The 17,453-nt window shown below is 36.1% G+C and overlaps 2 protein-coding genes across 4 annotated transcripts; both read right to left on the bottom strand.

Moving 5' to 3' along the window:
* Positions 1 to 4,626: 4,626 nt before the first annotated feature.
* On the bottom strand, positions 4,627 to 7,715 carry LOC107952787 (eukaryotic peptide chain release factor subunit 1-3). The gene is made up of 2 exons (XM_016887962.2): positions 7,428 to 7,715; positions 4,627 to 6,157 (listed from the first exon to the last, which is right to left on the bottom strand). The coding sequence occupies exon 2, from the start codon at positions 6,130 to 6,132 to the stop codon at positions 4,822 to 4,824; it is 1,311 nt and encodes a 436-aa protein (XP_016743451.1). The 5' UTR covers positions 6,133 to 6,157; positions 7,428 to 7,715; the 3' UTR covers positions 4,627 to 4,821.
* A 1,263-nt stretch (positions 7,716 to 8,978) lies between these two features.
* LOC107955772 (serine/threonine-protein phosphatase 4 regulatory subunit 2) lies at positions 8,979 to 16,262 on the bottom strand. Of its 3 annotated transcripts, none has more exons than XM_016891576.2 (8): positions 16,108 to 16,262; positions 15,940 to 16,015; positions 15,732 to 15,833; positions 15,237 to 15,285; positions 14,952 to 15,048; positions 11,557 to 11,609; positions 10,738 to 10,800; positions 8,979 to 9,610 (listed from the first exon to the last, which is right to left on the bottom strand). In XM_016891576.2, the coding sequence occupies exons 2-8, from the start codon at positions 16,011 to 16,013 to the stop codon at positions 9,347 to 9,349; spliced, it is 702 nt and encodes a 233-aa protein (XP_016747065.2). In that variant the 5' UTR covers positions 16,014 to 16,015; positions 16,108 to 16,262; the 3' UTR covers positions 8,979 to 9,346. The 3 variants fall into 3 exon arrangements, with proteins under 3 accessions (XP_016747065.2, XP_040972856.1, XP_040972857.1); XM_041116923.1 differs by adding an exon at positions 10,080 to 10,142 and having other exon boundaries at positions 9,554 to 9,610; positions 15,940 to 16,159; XM_041116922.1 differs by having other exon boundaries at positions 15,940 to 16,159.
* Between the last annotated feature and the right edge of the window lie 1,191 nt (positions 16,263 to 17,453).

Raw genomic sequence — 17,453 nt, 5'->3', positions numbered from 1 at the left:
AACGTGGCGTACAGTTTAACAGCGAGCTATCCCGTAATAAATAGAATTGTGAGCTGCAAGCTGTGGATAACATAAGAATATTTTTTATGCACGTTACTAGTGACGAGTTCATGTTTGTTTTTTAGTGTGTTTCAAATAAAACAAAACCTTAGTTGTTAAGATTTGTGATGTGTTTAGGTGTTGAATGACATGTTTAGTTAATTTGTGATGTGTTTAGTTGTTAAGGTTTGTCAAGATTCAAAACTATTTTAGTGGGATTAGTTGAGTTTTTAGTGAGGAAAAACTCTTATATATTGTGTAACTTGTAAATTAAAAATTGATGAAGAATGTGAAGAAGTGAAAATATAGCAAGTCAAATTTGATTGCTAACTTTCGTTATTCTTCCGTTACTCAAAATCCCAACAGTCTCTCCTAAGAGTGTTCTCATGGCAGTGTAGTTTTCTTGTTCATGGATTTCCACAGAATCCTTCATATACCTTGACTTTCATCATAAGTCCATATCAGAGTTTTATTTAAAGAAATTTTACAAAAAATCCGATGAGGTGCTGGTTCAAGGAGGGGTATCCCTGTTGTAAGAAAGGTAGATAGTGCTCTTAGTAATAGAAAAGCAGCATGAGAACTTGAAGTTACTACTAAGGAGAAACATAAAGCCTTTATGAAACTTAAGGAATAGTTTCTAGTTAAAGGGGAAAAGGTGGAGGACTTAAAGACAAAGTTGGCTGCTTCACAAAAAAGAGGTTGGAATGTTGTAGGTGAATAAGGTAGATGCTTTGCAGAAGATAGCAAACTTTGAGGGAAAGCTTGTTGCTTCTTCTCGATAGGCTAAGGAGTTGAAGAAGAAGAAGAAGAAGCATTATCGAAGGAGGTGGAGGAGCTGAAAAATAAGTTGGCTTCTATGTGTAAAGCCAGCGGAGTCACTCATTTTGAAGCTAAAAAGTGATGTATGGCGAAAGAGCATTGTTAGGCCTTTGACATTCTTTCCCATGAGGCCCTAGAGTAGTTTAAGAGAAATATCATAAATATTCAAGCATCGAATTTGGTGAGCGTTTAAGTGTTGCATGAGTCTTTCAATCTTTTTAAGGATTGCCTTGTAGTTGTTCAGGACATCCTGAGGTCCATTAACATAAGGAACCCTTTGACATTGAATGAGAATCCTAGAGGCAATAAATGTTAAAACTCTAGAGCTTTTATCCTTGTCCTTTTATCCTTGTCCCTTCTCCTATGTTGTTTCTAAGGAGACTACGCCTTTTAGCGATGATGTCTCTACTAGTTCTACCCTTCTCAGTGTTATTAGTACATTTCACATTCCTCTAGTGCCAAGAATAGATCATCTCGCTTCTCCTTAGCCTTTTTATTTGTAACTTTTGTTTTAGTTCCTTTATTTTGTATCCCGTGTTATATAAAATTCAATTGTAAATAGAAGTTTGTTTTTTGAGCCAAGCCTACTCATCCTATGCTACTCTCTACTCTTGTTCTTCCCGTTCTACCTATCTAATCCTTTTGCCCAGCTGCTAATGAAGTTGTATCTTTATGCCTCAATGCTACGTCCACCATGTTTGGACAGCCACATTCTACCCTTAACTCACAAATAATTCACGTTCTATTGTATGATTTCCTGTTGTTGGTTGTATTTTTTTAAGCAAGAGCTTAAGTTGCTCCTAGAGTTCAATGTACTGTTGCAGTGTAACACCCCAAACCTGGCCTAGACGTTATGGCCGAATCTGGCGATGTCACATGATAGTGCTTTCAAAAACTAAATCGTTGATAAATCATTTTTGTTATCTTATATAATCTCTAAATCAAGTTATCTATTCCCAAAACATTATCCATTTATTTACAAAGCGTGATTATAATTTGCGGAAGCTTTTAAAACGATTTACGTAGTGGTGAGTGTTTTGAAAGAAAACATTTGTAACTTTTGAAAACCCAATGTTTCCCTACCACTAGTGATTACGAATCATAAGCAACGATAAACAAATCCCAAATTAAAGTAAAAATCCATAACGGCCTTATTACAGTAAAAATACCCCAAATAATAATACTTATAATCATAATCAAATATGAAAATATATGCGGTTGTGTGGCCACCTTTGAGTCCCTCGCTGCACCGATCCACCTATGTTTGGAGATTACCTGCACAATTAAACGAAAGGGGTGAGTTTATGAAAACTCAGTCTGGGCGTAACCCCTTTTTTAGTAACAATATCAGTCCAGTTTGGGCCTTAGCCCATCTTAGTATAGTACAGTAACAATCATATATATGCAATCACAAGAATCCTACCTAACCAGCCTCTACACACCATCTCCATCCAACCCTGCACTCCATGTGAGGATATAATCAACCCACCTAACCCTATAGTCCAAGTAGTACCGAATGCCGCACTAAATAGTAATATACAGCTCCGAATAATATAATCCCCAGCCCAATGCAATGCAATATACAACATGTCATGCCAAATCATAGTATTATACATGCATTCAGTATAGTTTTAGCAGCATGCCTCATATACAACCATACAGATGTTTATATCATATAAGGGTATAACAATCATTTTAGTCAATCAGGGGTCCAAATACACTTACTGACCTAACAGTAGGTTCACAGTCGTCTCGGAAGACCCGTGCAACCTTAGCAGTTTAACAGTGAAAAATAAGCCCATAGGCCCATGTCATTTGCCCATATGGGCCCACACGCCCGTGTGGCCCACAAGGCCCAAAAATGGCCTTAGCCGTGTGGATCACACAGCTTGGCCCAATAACCCCACACGCCCGAGTGGTTCGCCCGTTGTGGGGCCCACACGCCTATAAGCCCATACGGCTCAACTCGAGCCGACCCATGAATCGCACATGGCCAGCCTCGTCGACCATACGCCCATAGTGGTCACACGGCCTACCACATGGGCAGTCGCACGCCCAAGTGGCATCAACTATTCACACTTTTCGGCTTTTCGCCGATTCCAATTTGTAGAGTTGTGTTTACACACATGTCACGGATTTGATGTCGAATACTCTCTGAGCCCGAATACCTAACAAAAGTCATTCAAAACCGATTAGTACTTATCAAAGGTCACTTAAAATCGATTAGTAGTTTAATTCACAGGTCTCAATAATCACTAATAGTATTAGCTTGACCTACTTCCAAAAAGACCCTTCGCTAACGTCGTTAAACCGAGAACCACGATTCCCCAAAAACCTTCCTTTACCCAAAATAATGCCACTTAGTCAGTTAAAGCTGCATTAAATCAAAACGCATAACCAAACCCGAACATTAAATTCACAGCACATTACCTTCGATCAAGTAGAGAGGGAAGTTTCGTCCACCCTAACACCAGTTAAAGATCTTCCACCCTTCGAATAGTCCCTAAGCACCCACCAAAAATAGGTAAGTATTCACTTATCAAACAACCAGATATCACTATACTATCACACTTACCAACAACGAGAAAGGAGAACCAATTACGAAGTGCAAGACTTAACAGCAAGAAGAGAATGCTCACCAGAAAGTAATACCGTCGGCTCCAAGAAGAAGAAAAGATTCGATGACCAAGAATATGAAAGAAGGGACAGATTCAGCCAAGGGAAAACAAAGTGGAGAACGTTTGCTCCCTACACAGTAAGAGTAGAAGAATCAAACAAATAGTCGGTAACGAAGGAAAAAGGAACACCAGTTGTAGGCAAGGCAAAACAGAAAAGAACAAATGCCCTAGCCGAAACACACACCCCAGGGAAATTCGGCCAAACAGGAAAAGCAAAAAGAAAATAGAGACAACAACTAGAGAGGAAGAAAAAACAATCGTCAAAAAGAAAAACCAAAATTGCGAATATGAGAGGAACCGAATTTTGAAAAAAATGATCCCAATAATCAGATAATTCTCCCCCCTTATTTTCTTCTAAAATTTGGCCACTAAATCCCCACATTTCAAACACTCCAACCGCCTACCAGCATTAGAATTTCACTAACACACAATCACCTACACGGCAACAGCAAACAAAAATAAAAACCTTCATTCGCACAAAGACTTAAACTCCTAACTTTTAGCTCACAAGCACTCCCCTTAACTACCAGATTAGTAAGCCTATTCTAATAAATTCTATCGACATTTATTTAAAAGCCTACTGACTAAGGGCTTTATTCATTTAAAACAAAACTTTTGTACAAGCCAAGGCTTGAACTCAAAACTTCTCAGACTCTTCTCAGGACTTTTAACCACTGAAGCAGACATATATTTGCATAATACAAACATTCAAAAAATAAATATTAAGGATTTTTGGGACGTTACATGCAGTGTAGAGTATTATTCTGTACAGTGGGGTTCTCAGCCCCTTAACGCAGTGGCTGTTGGTTATCATTACTAATATTAGGTTGATTTGGATAGTTTTGATAATAGCTGGGCGGTTGCTTTGCTTAAAGCTGTTAGTAGCATTCTCCTTAACCAAATGGTTGGCCAAGCCCGCCGTGAGCAACATAACCTTAATATTTTGCCACTACTATCATAATCGTACTGGTAATACTCCCCTAATCATATTAGTAATCTCCATACCCATACATGCCAAGCCGCTAATTCCAGAGGCCAATTCACTTCAAGAAAGGATCAAGATGAATAGTTGCATGGAACACCGAAGAAGTAAAAAACAATGAACGGTTCCTGATTACAAGCAATCACAATCCAATTGACAGAGACAGCACAATTCAGCAAAAACCAAACCAACAGTGTCTATAGTTACTTTTGAATCAAAAGGTGAAATAAGTAAAAAGACGAAGCATTACATCTGGGCTCTATAGGCTCTCAAGCCATCATACCATCTTTAAGCAGTGCTTTATCATTCAGAATCCTCGTAAACTTCTCCATCAGATAGCTCATCGAATGATCTTATGTCAAGCTGATAGCGGAGGATACCTCCAATGCCACCGAAGCCTCTGCAAAACTGTGATCCTTCTTGGGATTTGTTTGTGACGAATTCAAGAGAGCAACCGAAGCGCTTGTACTCGTTGGCAAACCATTCGAGCAGGGGCATTTTTTCTTGAACTTCCAACTCTGCAGAGGTTTCAGGATCACGGAAGTTGCTCTGATCAGCCTCCTGCTCCTTATTCAGGTGTTTTATGATAATTTCTCCGGTTACACTGTGCTTTAGCATGTACCTATTGATCTCTAGATTTTCCCATACAATAAGGGTTTCTACAGCACCCATTTCCAGAGCCTTCAACGTATCATCTATGCCAAACACATACTTTCCAGTATCCTGGCTTATCTCCTCAAAGTATTTTCCAATTAATCGCTTTTCTTGTATGAACTTCACATTCGACAAGATTTCAGCAGACAACTCAATAGCTTGATTAAAACCGTTTTCACCTCCATAAGACACATCAACAACATTCAAAATCTTGGCTTGTAAACGAGGATCAAACATGTCAGACTGACTCAATTCAGTCTTGAAGTCAGCTGAACCAGCCAGTATCAGCCCAGCAACATTGGGCTGACTGGTCGCAGGATTAATAAAGAACTGGGTGGCCAGTTCTGCAGTTTTTCTCACATAGTTGTGCCGTTTCTCCATTCTCAAACGAGCAAATCGAAGGGCTGACTGTCCTCCTCTTCCATGCTTCTTTGGTAGATCCACAGTGAACTTATGAAGAACCTCTCTTGTGTTTCCACTTAACGTACCAAATAACGTGCCATTACCATCCATGACTATAAATCCAAACTTGTCATCAGACTCTAAAAGCTCATTCAAAGCTTCAGTATGGAACTTGTTATCACAGAGGTACAAAGATGCATTAATAGGTTTGAAAGGTTCAAAGTCAATTGTCACCTTCTTTTCCTTGCCATCTTCAGTAACAATTGTCCCAGTGTAGAGCACCAGCCCGTTAGGGGGAACCTTGTTATAGAGCTTCAACCTCTGTTGAGCAGAAGTAATGGCAGCCAACACAGACTGACGGTTGACCCTACTTTTGATGTTCGATGCAGTTCCAAATTCGTCACCTAACATCTTTGTGACACGGGATATTTGATCACGAGGAGGCATAATGAGGGATATCATGCTGGTCCCATTTCCCCTGGCAGATTCTAGTGCCTTGATTAGCTTTTTTATTTTCCAAATCTCGATGTTCTTGTCAGTTTCATGACCATCTGCCATTGTGTCTTGTGAAGAAGAAAACAACCTGAAAACAACACATACAAAAAAGGCATTGAGACGCTGAGTTATTTGATTAACACAGGAGAGGGGCAACAAGAAAATGCAATTAGGCTTTAGCTGGTAAAGAAGGATAGAAAATAAAGACCGCTTCATAAAGACGAAAAAAGTGAAAAAAGATTATCATTATTTTCCCCACATTGCTTGGTAAGTTGGTAGGAATGAAAAATGACAATAACGAAACTGAAACCATTTATTGTTTTACAATTATACCCCTTGTAAATTAAGATTAAATAGTACATTTTAAAATTACATAATTTTACTCCCACCACTTTATTAATTTTCAGGGTTTTCAAAACTGGATCACTGCTCAAATCAATCAAACCAGCAATTTCTAGTCCGACTGATTATACTGCTATAATTGGATTGTTTAGTTCAATTAAATAAATTATTAAAAAAATCATAAAATTAAAAATATTTAAAAAATAAAAGAAAACTGTTCAACCTCTGATTCATACCAATTCACAAGCAACTCGGTCCAACTCATTATTACCAGTTCAACCTCTGATTCATACCAATTCCCTTTTTCCAATTTAGATTACGATTTGTTTTGATCATTAAGGGTAAAAAATAATCAGCTTTATATTTTCTTTTCAGTTTTTTTCCCTTTTCCACTCTCCTCCATCTACCCTTCCACTATTCAACCCTTGGTGCTAAATTCAAACACATGTCCATATAAAAGATGTCCCGGTGCATAGGCAATGATAATGGTGCAAATGGAGAAACAGGATATTCATACATAAAACTGTCAGATTAGATATACACGGTAACACAGATATAGCTCAGAGAATTACCCCTATTGGATTAAAAGAAGTGGTGAGGGGGAAGGCCGTGGTAATATTAGTCAGTTAAGCGAATCCGAAGGCGCCACGTTAAATTGATTATTATCCAATCGAAATCATGTAAATTAACAATACTCATGCTCAAGAAATGCTATTTCCATATATAATAAGTATTACCAAAAATTAAAATCCCACCTCAAACATATTATATCTATATCAATACCAATCCCAATCCGGATAAGATCAGAAATAAGGAAAGATCAGGCAGATTTATTTCTAATTTTATTATGGATTAACTATGTATTATCGTAAATTCTTATGAATAACAAGATCCATAGGTGAAGTTGACATATTATCCTCCAAATCTTTTGAAGCATCAATAACAGATCGAAAGGCAGAGATGAGAAGAGAAGGCAAAGAAGATCGAATCGAAGATTTAGAGGAAGAAGAGCATACCTCTGAGTTACCGCCGCCAAAAGAAGTGAAAATTGAAGAAAGAGCCGCTGGTTTCTAGGGTTTTCCAGTAAACTTGCTAGCGCTATCACTTCAGCAGCTAGCTCTAGTAGCAATTTTGTTTTACTAATAGCATTCCGACACCCAAAACCGCTTTTTTTTAATTAATATATTTATTTAATCTTTTTTACCTCTACACGGATTCATCCACATCTCTTTTAAGCTCCCATTTTTTACTAAAAAGTTATTTTTTGATATTTTAATGGAAGCTTTAGACTCTTTTACTCCCTTGCTTCAATAAATCTTCTGCTGAAGAAACTTTTTTAAAAAATAATATTCATATTATTATTGAGTTTTTTTTTTTAAAAAGCTTACGGACTTTAAAATAAAATAAAAAAATTTAAGATAACTACTTCTCTTTTCGATTAATTCTTCACTTTAATTCAATTTTAACTCCAAACTCAATTTTTAATCATATACATTTCAATAAATTTTCTAAAATTGAATGAACTCTAAAGCATTTTCTTTTTTAGCCAATAAATAAGGAGGAAGAAGATGATAAAATTATAAAAGGAGAATTATAATCAATTATGTTTAAATAAAATTTTAAGTATTTATTAAAAAGTCATTCAAATTTTTTAATGTTTTGTTCATTAATGATGTGATAAATTGTGAATCATTGGTAGGATATAGAATTTTTGCATCAACTGTGTATCAAATATTATTCTTTAATAATTACAACTGGTTAAACAAATATTTTTTTCTACCAGTAACAACAATTTGTTTTATTTTCGATTATATATCACTAGTTAAATTAATCCAACCACAATTTCCGAATCAACCAACCTGATCCAAATAAAATTGGCATTAAAGATTTTATAACGTGCTTATATACAAATTTATACTAACCATGGTTTAGATAGCCCTGCATTGTTTAAACTGAATTTCATCATTCAAAATTGATTTTTGGATAACTTTTAAGACAGTTGAACCACAAAAAATTGGAAATATTTCATTTCAACCAATGGGTGAAGGTTTAATGTCAACGGTTCGCTATCGGCTCGAATGAACAGCAGTTCTATTGATTTTAATTGACTGTGTTGTAGGCTTCTCCGTTGGTGTTGGGGTGTCCTCAGCTTTTCACGTAGAAGAAAGGGCTCTGTACGAGGGTCTGAAACTTGCCTGGTACAGCGGATGTTCGTTTGAGGTACATTGGACGTGAGCACAATAAGGCTGCGGATCTGCGGTTCAGCAGAGCTTAATAGGCTTAGTACGTGTGATGCACCTCCATCCTCGGCTGTGTCTTTGTTGGCTGCTGATATCAATCGTTACATTAGTACTAAGCGTACAGAGCAGGAGTGTTGAATGTAGCCCTGCCTCGGGGGTGTTCTTTGATTGGAAAAAGAAAATTGGAGAATTGATCAAGGCATGGAAACAAAGCGTTGGGGTAGACCGGGTGAGACACGTATGAAGAGGGCCAAAGGCATATTATTGTGCTTCCTTGTAAAGATTGACAGAAAATTCAGAAAAATAATAGGCATCGAGTCGGCTGAATCACCACAATAAATGAGCTTATTATCATTGAGTGTCAAACTACCATGCCACAACAACAAACTAACTATTAAAATACTGACAAGCTAAAATGGTCACTGTTACAGTGGCCAACAAGACATTGTGACATGTTGACAATCTTACAAATACAGCATCCATGGAGATATCTCAAAAGGAAAATATTTGTTTCAACCCCTCAAGGACCAAAATCTGAGACCCTTCGTTGCTTTCTTCCTCAAGGTTTCTCCAAAATTGTAACATAAATGCAACAAAGTAGTCACCATTCAAGAAATAAGCAGTTTTTTCTAGTGTACTTGTATATGAGCAACATGCGGGTCCAAAAACTTTCAGCTTTTAAGGTGTTTACCGACCTAAGAATTCTCAGCTGCTGTGGAATTTGCTTCTGATGGTCCCACCATCTCTTGGAAGGCATCCACGTCAATAGTCATCTCTTCAATATCAGCCTCAACTTCAGTCATTATCTCATCCCTATCTCCTACCATAGATTCAACCCCATTTTGGACTGAATTAGACTGTAGTGGAGCTTCCTCAGTTGCCTTTTCTGGCTCCGGATTTGGCATCATTTCTGGGTAGGGTTCGGTGCAGACTGTCAATGTGGAGGTTACCAGCAAATTCTACAAAGTATGAAAAGTTGAATCATGACTTTGGCACTAAAAGTAGAAAAACTGAAAATGGACAAATGGTTAGAAAATTAAAAATCATTGACTAGCTGGTTTAAAGTAACTTTGTACTTCATTGAATCTTTGATCACAGAAAGCCCATATCGAATTTCTAATATCCTTTTGAATTTCCAATTTCTTCATTGTTTTTCTTCTATTAAAATCATATTCAACTATTTGGAAACCATACATGGAGCATGCGGCAATGACAACTTATCAAAGGAAAGAGTACCACAAATTGAATTGGATTTGACGTGGTGGAGTAGAAATTTAGAGGAGAAACCAGAGCTAGACTGCAGCATTTAGAGCAATGTAGAAGAAACAACAGGTGTATATATGACTCACCTGAAAACTCTAATAAAATGAAGGACAGAACATTTATATCTAAAACCCTTATATTTCGAAAAGAAACAAAGCACTTTACCAATTAATGTCTTTCAGGAGGAGAATCATAGTCCTGTGTTGGATGGGCATATAAGCAGCAGCGCTACAAATCCCATCAAACATATCGTAAGAGAAGAGAGTAATGGCCTTGTGACAAGCAGAGAAGACGAGTATGGTTGGCTGGCCAAACCCCCTTCTTTAGACCTTTCTATCCTGGCCTGCCCAAAGGCTTCAACTGACTTGACAAACTAGCCTTTCTTCTTTACTCCATCCAAAATTACTGCTGCCATTGAAAGCTAGAGAGCTGGTTTAGCCTATTTGACTAGTTAATGGAACATTCTCTCCTTGGGAAATAAGTGTATATCAACTCATTCGATTAGGAACACTACCCTGATGAGTTAAGCCGTATAACCTAAATGAGCTAAACCAGCCTAAATATGTGTATACAGTACAATAAAAAGGGTAAAATAAAATCCTAGAAAACTTATTCTCTTGACTGGCATATCTAAATCCTCCATAAAGACAACAATGGATAAATTTAAAGAGTTATAGGCATGACCAAACAAACTGAAAATAAAAAACTCTATCATCATTTATAGAAGGTCCAAGATTTGTTCTCATTGGAATTAACACAATTCAAATCTCTGAAGCTTCTGATTAATGTGTAACTAAATAATAGGAAATTTATATTACCATACCTTTTCTAGTGCTAGGGCAAGCTTCAAGAGTTTTGGATAGATGCTTCTTGCATCCAGTAGGATCTGTTGAGCATAACATTTGCACAAAATAAGTGAATGCTGTAAATCAACAGACTATAAACAAGCATACTGGCATATTGGTTCTATTATCCAAAAGATGGAGAAATTGATGGTATGCTACTTAAGATAAATAAAGAACTGTATCAAGAATCTCGCATTAGTACAAAGATCTTATTCAAAAGAGGAAAAAAAACTGTAAAGAAAGTTTATGCAATATTTACTTTTATGTTAGGGTTTAGTATCTTACTTGGTTTTCCCCATCCTATTAAGCTTTATTTTAAGTTTAATTTGATAATTTTTTTAACAAAAAACTTAGGATTCATGTATTTTCAAAAGCCTACTTGAATAGGAGTTCTAGTTCTTTTAGGATTAGGTGGCCATAAGTATTCATGCACTCTTGCTATTAAATTACATATTATTGTGAGAGATATTTCAGCATTATGGCTATTGTGATTTGAGATACTGCTGAGCAGTTAAAGATATTGAGTTGGTTAGGGAATCATGGCTCTCGATGGAAGAGGGTACCATATCTTAGCCTCCATCAATTATCCACTTATTGCTAATCAGTTTAGTTGGTAGTTTAACACTATAGCCATACCCAAAGATAAAAGAGTACTAAATGCAAATAACAAAACCAACCTAGGAAGAACTAAAATAATAGTAAAAAGATTATTAAAGAAGTAAATGAAGAATGAGAAAAATAGAAACTATATCATGAAACTGTGGTAAAACTTAAGGAATATAATACAAAGAAATCACCTCACAGAGTCTTTGAAGGGTAAATGGTGGGCCCTCAATAAAAGAATGAAGCTCTGCAAAGGGAAAAAATGAATTCCAGAACAAGATGAAACTACAAATCACAAATAAAAAATTGCTTCACATAACCAAATAGACTCTAAATGCAAAATTTACTACACAATTTACCAAAAATGCAAAATACAAGAATCATCTCAGCTTTCAATCATTGTTTCTCATCCATCCCACCATAAATACAAATATGCATGTTAGCTATTACCATTGCTCCTTGTGACTCCAATATGACCACTTTATCCCTTAGTTGTGGGAGGTAGTTATTCAATATTTATTAAAGCTAATAGGAACTGCTGAAAACCTAGTATTTAACACTTGATCTAACTGATAAATGGGAGTTAAAACATTCAAAAGACAAAAGAATCATTATTTTCTATTTTCAAAAAGCTGGAGAGAGAGATAAAACTATTCTTTACTTAATCACCTTGTTATGCGCCTTGGCGTAGGATCTAATCACAGGTCTAGACGAGAAAGAATTCTTGCTTCGACCTATGGTTACTCAAAAGGCAGATTCATCCTTGACTGAACCCCCTCTCAAAATAACGTGTCTTTTGATAGAATAATTGCTTACCTCTTTATTTCATATTGGCAGCCTTTTATAGACTGTTAATAAAAAAGGAAAGAGTCCTAATTGACGAAAGTGCATACCATGATTCTTCTGTCTATCAATAACTGCGTGCATTGCGCGATATAAAATAGAATTCCTAACTTAGAGTTTATGAAGGCAACAAAAACCTAATATAGTAAAACTAAAACTCTTGTAAAACCTGATATAATAAATAAATAAAACTAAAAACTCCTATTGCAATTAAAGCGTCCATATCATTACTCCCCTTCTCGAAATTGAGCTTGTCCTCAAGCTCAAATTCAGAATAAACTTCAGAACTTATCCAAAATCATCTATCTCATCATCATCTTGCTTGCCTTCAACATCTGGTACTTCTATCAAAAATAACCTTTTACATTTGTGTCCCATGGAATAAGACTCGTCACAATTATAACACAGCCCTTTAGCGCTTCTTTCCGCCATTTCTATCTGTGTCAATCTCTTAATAAATGGTGCAGAAGAACCTATTTTGCCGTTGTTCCTTGTTGGTTCTATTGTTTGTCCCCCTCCCTTTGCAATGTTCTTAGTTGTTGGAATGATTGAATTCCTATCAGTGTTTTGGGAAGTTGACCAGTTTAGATTAGTTTGAGATAACATCTTAGAAGAGACTTTTTGTTTACGTTCCAAAGCTCGAGCCATATTCATTGCAACTCCAAGGTTTCCTGGTTGTTGCATCTCAATATCAATTCTAAGTTCCTCTACCAATCCAGCAGAAAAAAGGTTTACTTGTTGTCGAGGTTTAAGATCAGTAGTCCTAGCAAGTAGTGATTGAAATTGGTGTTGATATTCTTCTACCGTCCCAGTTTGTCTCAAGTTTGCAAGTTCCACCAAGGGGTTATTACTCATGGGTGGCCCAAACCTAACATGACAACACTCTCTGAAGCGTTCCCAATCCAAATTTGCCTCCTCTTCTTCGATTTGATCAAACCATAATTGTGCCTCTCCTAAAAGATGGAATGAAGCTAGGCCGACTTTGTCTTCTTCGTTGGTCCGCTGATTTCCAAAAAAAATTTCGCATCTTTTTAACCATCCTAAAGGATCTCCAACCCCATCATAAGTGGGAAATTCTATCTTAGAGTATCGTGGCACCATGCCCCCACCGTGTTGTGAATCTGAATTTCTTTTCTTGCCTCCACTGCTGCCTTATTCTTCATTATTTTTTTCTGAATCCTCTTTCGTTGTCTTTTGGACCGAAAGAGATAACATCGCCACCTGCTCCTTTAATGCTTGTTGCCTTGTAGCCATTTGTTCCATGAATGCCTCCAGCTTGGCTGTCAAAGTTTTTTCGCCACCCATGACAGCTGGCTCCGATACCAAGTTGTTATGCGCCTTGGCGTAGGATCTAGTCACAGGTCTAGACGAGAAAGAATTCTTGCTTCGACCTATGGTTACTCAAAAGGCAGATTCGTCCCTGACTGAACCCCCTCTCAAAATAACGTTTCTTTTGATAGAATAATTGCTTACCTCTTTATTTCATATTGGCAGCCTTTTATAGACTGTTAATAGAAAAGGAAAGAGTCCTAATTGACATAAAATAGAATTCCTAACTTAGAGTTTATGAAGGAAACAAAAACCTAATATAGTAAAACTAAAACTCTTAGTAAAACCTAATATAATAAATAAATAAAACTAAAAACTCCTATTGCAATTAAAGCGTCCATATCACACCTATAATCCAGAATTTGACTCCAGTGCAACCACCACATTGTACACCTCCATCCCTTATAACATTAGGTAATACCTCCTGGGGAAGTCACTAAATAAAGAGGAAATTAACATGCATCTACAAGAATACTCTTGCTATTTTTCAGCTAAGAATAGAATGAAAGAAAGATTTAAAGGTGTCCTTATGAATATCATCAGAAGCACAGCAGCTCAAACTGCGACTTCAACCTTGTCAACAAACTCACATCTAGCAACAAGAAACACAGGCCCACCCATTGCAATTGTGAATGTCTGGGTAATTTTAGAGATTGAAAGCAGTAATGTCAGAAATAGACAACTGAAAAGAATGGAAGATATAAGAATGGGGTTATTTAGGCACTTTTTATGATCTTGGTCCCAACATAGATAAAACTAAAGAGAATTTGTGGCTTAATGCAGCAGCTAAACTGAAATTGCAAGAAATGATAAACGATGGTAATATTAAATTAAAAAAAAAAACAGAGGTTCTCAAACCGGAACAATAATAAAAGTACACCAAACCTCGATAACTCTCCAACAAAAATAAAAAAGAACTTCCAAATATGAACTAGTTTCTAACTTCTTACACTAAAGTAATTTCGAAAACCAACAAGAAGCAAGATGACCATGTCCTTGGATCATACGTCTTATCCTTTAATCTCCTAAACTATACTCAAGTAACCAAAGGAAGACATTCATGAATTAACTTAAAAGTACTTATTTTAACTTTAACATTTCCCTTCATTTACTCTCTGATTGTTCTTACAAAATTCTTCTCATATTCTAATGAATGTTCTGTGTTTTTTATTTCATAAAAAGTTTGCTGCTCTATCACAAAGGGCTACTGTCATTGATTTCTTGTTTGCATCCAAGCTCAAGTAAAAGAGCAAATGCAATACTTGAGCATAAATTCATGTACTGCTAGCATGCTCATATTTCCTCCTAATCAATGTTGCTAAGTTTATTTTTCCTCCTAAGATCACATGGACACTTTAATACCAACTTTTTTATTCACATTTTGGATACATAAAAGAAAACATAGTGTGGAAAGTACCTTCATTTAGCCGTGTAACCAACTCTAGGTAAGTTTCACCTAGTGAAGCATTTTGTTGCTCAACCGTCATTTTTGCCTCAGGATACTCTGATAAAACCTTTATGATGCATTGGTGAAATAAGTAAGGGTCTAATCTAAATGAAGAAATACTGCCCAAAAAGAAACTATCAGATTTCATAATTAAAAAAAAAAAAGAGCAATAAATCTATTACAGTCCTAAGTTAAGCTATAAAATCCAAAACAATTATATATTATAGTCAAAGAGATAGAGAACATGAAAATAACCAGTTTCAACTGAAAGGATAGCATGCTCTTCAGCTTATCCCAATTATGCCTGCATTAAATAAAGAAAACAAGAATTACACTAAAATCTGTATTTATTCTCTTTCATATTCCCATAACAGCTACAAACAACAAATGCCAGCCAAAATTAAGTAAAGTACCACAAGTATCAAGTTTTGAGATTATCTAATCTTCCTTTCTATCACATGATTCTAGAGACAGAAACAAACATAAGCACGACAAGGGAAGAACACATTTTTCATATACAAAACTTCTGAAGTTGCTGGCTAAGAGAACCTATCAATCTGAAGAAGTGTTCTTCCATGACACAGGGGGTGGCTTTTTTTTTTCTTTGTTGAAGTTAATATAAAGAAAAAGCAACCCCTACTAAATTTGTATGAATCAGCAAGAAGTTTTCATGGGTTCACAACATTGAAAGATATGAAAATACCAAACTCATAAGTAAATACAAATCAAGGAAAAAGAAAATTCCCATACCAAAATTTCCCAGTAGCGGCACTAACTTGCAATACGCGCCTAACTTGTTCTCCGTCTAGTTCTTCTTCTTCTCGATTAGTCTCAGGGTTCGACTCCGTGCCTCTAAAATCACAACAAAATGTAGTCCATCATTCAGTCAGTAGAAGAATTCGACAACCCAGTAACAAAAAAAAAACAAATAAAGAAAAAAATCCAAAAAAAAACCCACCCATGATTCAAAACAGGCTCTTGCTCGTGGTCATTGCCAGTGGAAGAATTTTCAGTGACAGAAGAAGCCTCCATTCCTGCTTTAGATTGAGATTTCAGATTTCGGATTAGAAAAGAAAAAATCTCTGCTCTGTTAAGCAAAGGGAAACGAGTAGAGTGAGAGAGTTACCCTTTGCCCTCAATTTCTTTTTCTTCTCACTTTTAAGCAATATTACTATTGAAATTTTTTTTTAAAAAAATACAGATAATTTAACAGACGAAAAGTTTAGGTAAAATTTCAAAATTAATCCCTATGATTTTTATTTTTGAGCAATTAACCTTTTCCTTTTATTTTTCTTTTAGTAGAAGGTAGCTGCTACCAACTATATCTATGACCTCGGCAACTTGATCACTACCTAGCAAGAAAAAGAAGAAATATCAGTTTTCGTCATGATTTTGTCAGTAAAATTACCTTTACTTGACTGGATTGATAAATTGCTAAACCCTGACTCATCAAGAAGCTACAACAACGGAAAAAGACAAGGCAATAAAATCATAAATGCCAATCTTGCATTTTGGATAAAAGAAAAAGGAAAGGAACCAATACCAAAAGTATGACATAGATGCCATGCATAAGAAGAATACCTCCTTTTCTCTGGATTCAGCTTTTGTTTGCTTTGCCTGCTTCTCCAGCAAATAATCATCCAAAAGTTTACGCAATTTGTATAATGATTCATTACTTAGAGCATCCACATCAATGTCAATCGGTTCCCCATCCATTTGACCACCGCCAGAAGAACAGTGTTCTTTAAGATAGTTAGAAATGTTTTCAGGCAATTCTTCCAACAAAGAGACTAATTCTGTGGCCAAATTATTCATCTCCTTGTCGGTCATGATCTCTCTAATGGGCTCTTCTTCTGCCTTGCTCATAGTGTCTTTTGGGGTTCTTTTTTTTCTGTTTATCTTTTCCAAAGGTAAAAACGTTACTATTCTTTTCACAGAAGGTGAGCAATTTAGTTCTTTTGGCTAGGGAGAAGAAGAAAGAAAGGAGATGAAAGAAAATGGAATTAAAGTGTTCAAAAAGAAAACGTAGAGGGCTTAGTTTGCAATTTGATCTAAAATTTTCTGAAATTATGATATACCGTGTGAAGTCAATTTGCTATTACATTGTTAACCACTCTTGATGGTTGGGTAATTAAAGTCTAATTTTTAATTAAAATATAGTTTAAATTAGATGCTAAGTTTACCAAATAAATTATTTTAGACTAAACTACAAAAATAGTCACATTTGTTTGTCTCATATTATATTTTAGTCATTTATGTTTAAAATATTATGTTTTACTTATTTACGTTATCGTTTTGTTACGAAGTGGTCACTTGTGCCATGTGCAATTTAGGGGGTATGCTAACTTGTGCCACACAGCCGATCACACGCCTATGTGTGAGACAGTGTGGAGCATACTGACTTCATTTCTAAAACCACACCAAAGGACACACGGCCGTGCAACATAACCGTGTGTCACACACGACTGAGAT

This window comes from Gossypium hirsutum, chromosome A07 (assembly GCF_007990345.1).
Source record: "Gossypium hirsutum isolate 1008001.06 chromosome A07, Gossypium_hirsutum_v2.1, whole genome shotgun sequence".
In the NCBI taxonomy this organism is placed as follows: domain Eukaryota; kingdom Viridiplantae; phylum Streptophyta; class Magnoliopsida; order Malvales; family Malvaceae; genus Gossypium; species Gossypium hirsutum.
The sequence above is the reverse complement of the archived record's forward strand: the minus strand, read 5'-3'. Positions and strand labels throughout refer to the sequence as shown.

Coding starts and splice junctions, on each gene's coding strand:
- LOC107955772 (XM_016891576.2), bottom strand. CDS start 16,013: ATGGAGGCTTCTTCTGTCACTGAAAATTCTTCCACTGGCAATGACCAC. Junction 11,610..14,951: donor GGTTACACGGCTAAATGAAG/GTACTTTCCACA, acceptor TTCCCTTTGCAG/AGCTTCATTCTTTTATTGAG. Junction 10,801..11,556: donor CCCTTCAAAGACTCTGTGAG/GTGATTTCTTTG, acceptor TATGCTCAACAG/ATCCTACTGGATGCAAGAAG.
- LOC107952787 (XM_016887962.2), bottom strand. CDS start 6,132: ATGGCAGATGGTCATGAAACTGACAAGAACATCGAGATTTGGAAAATA.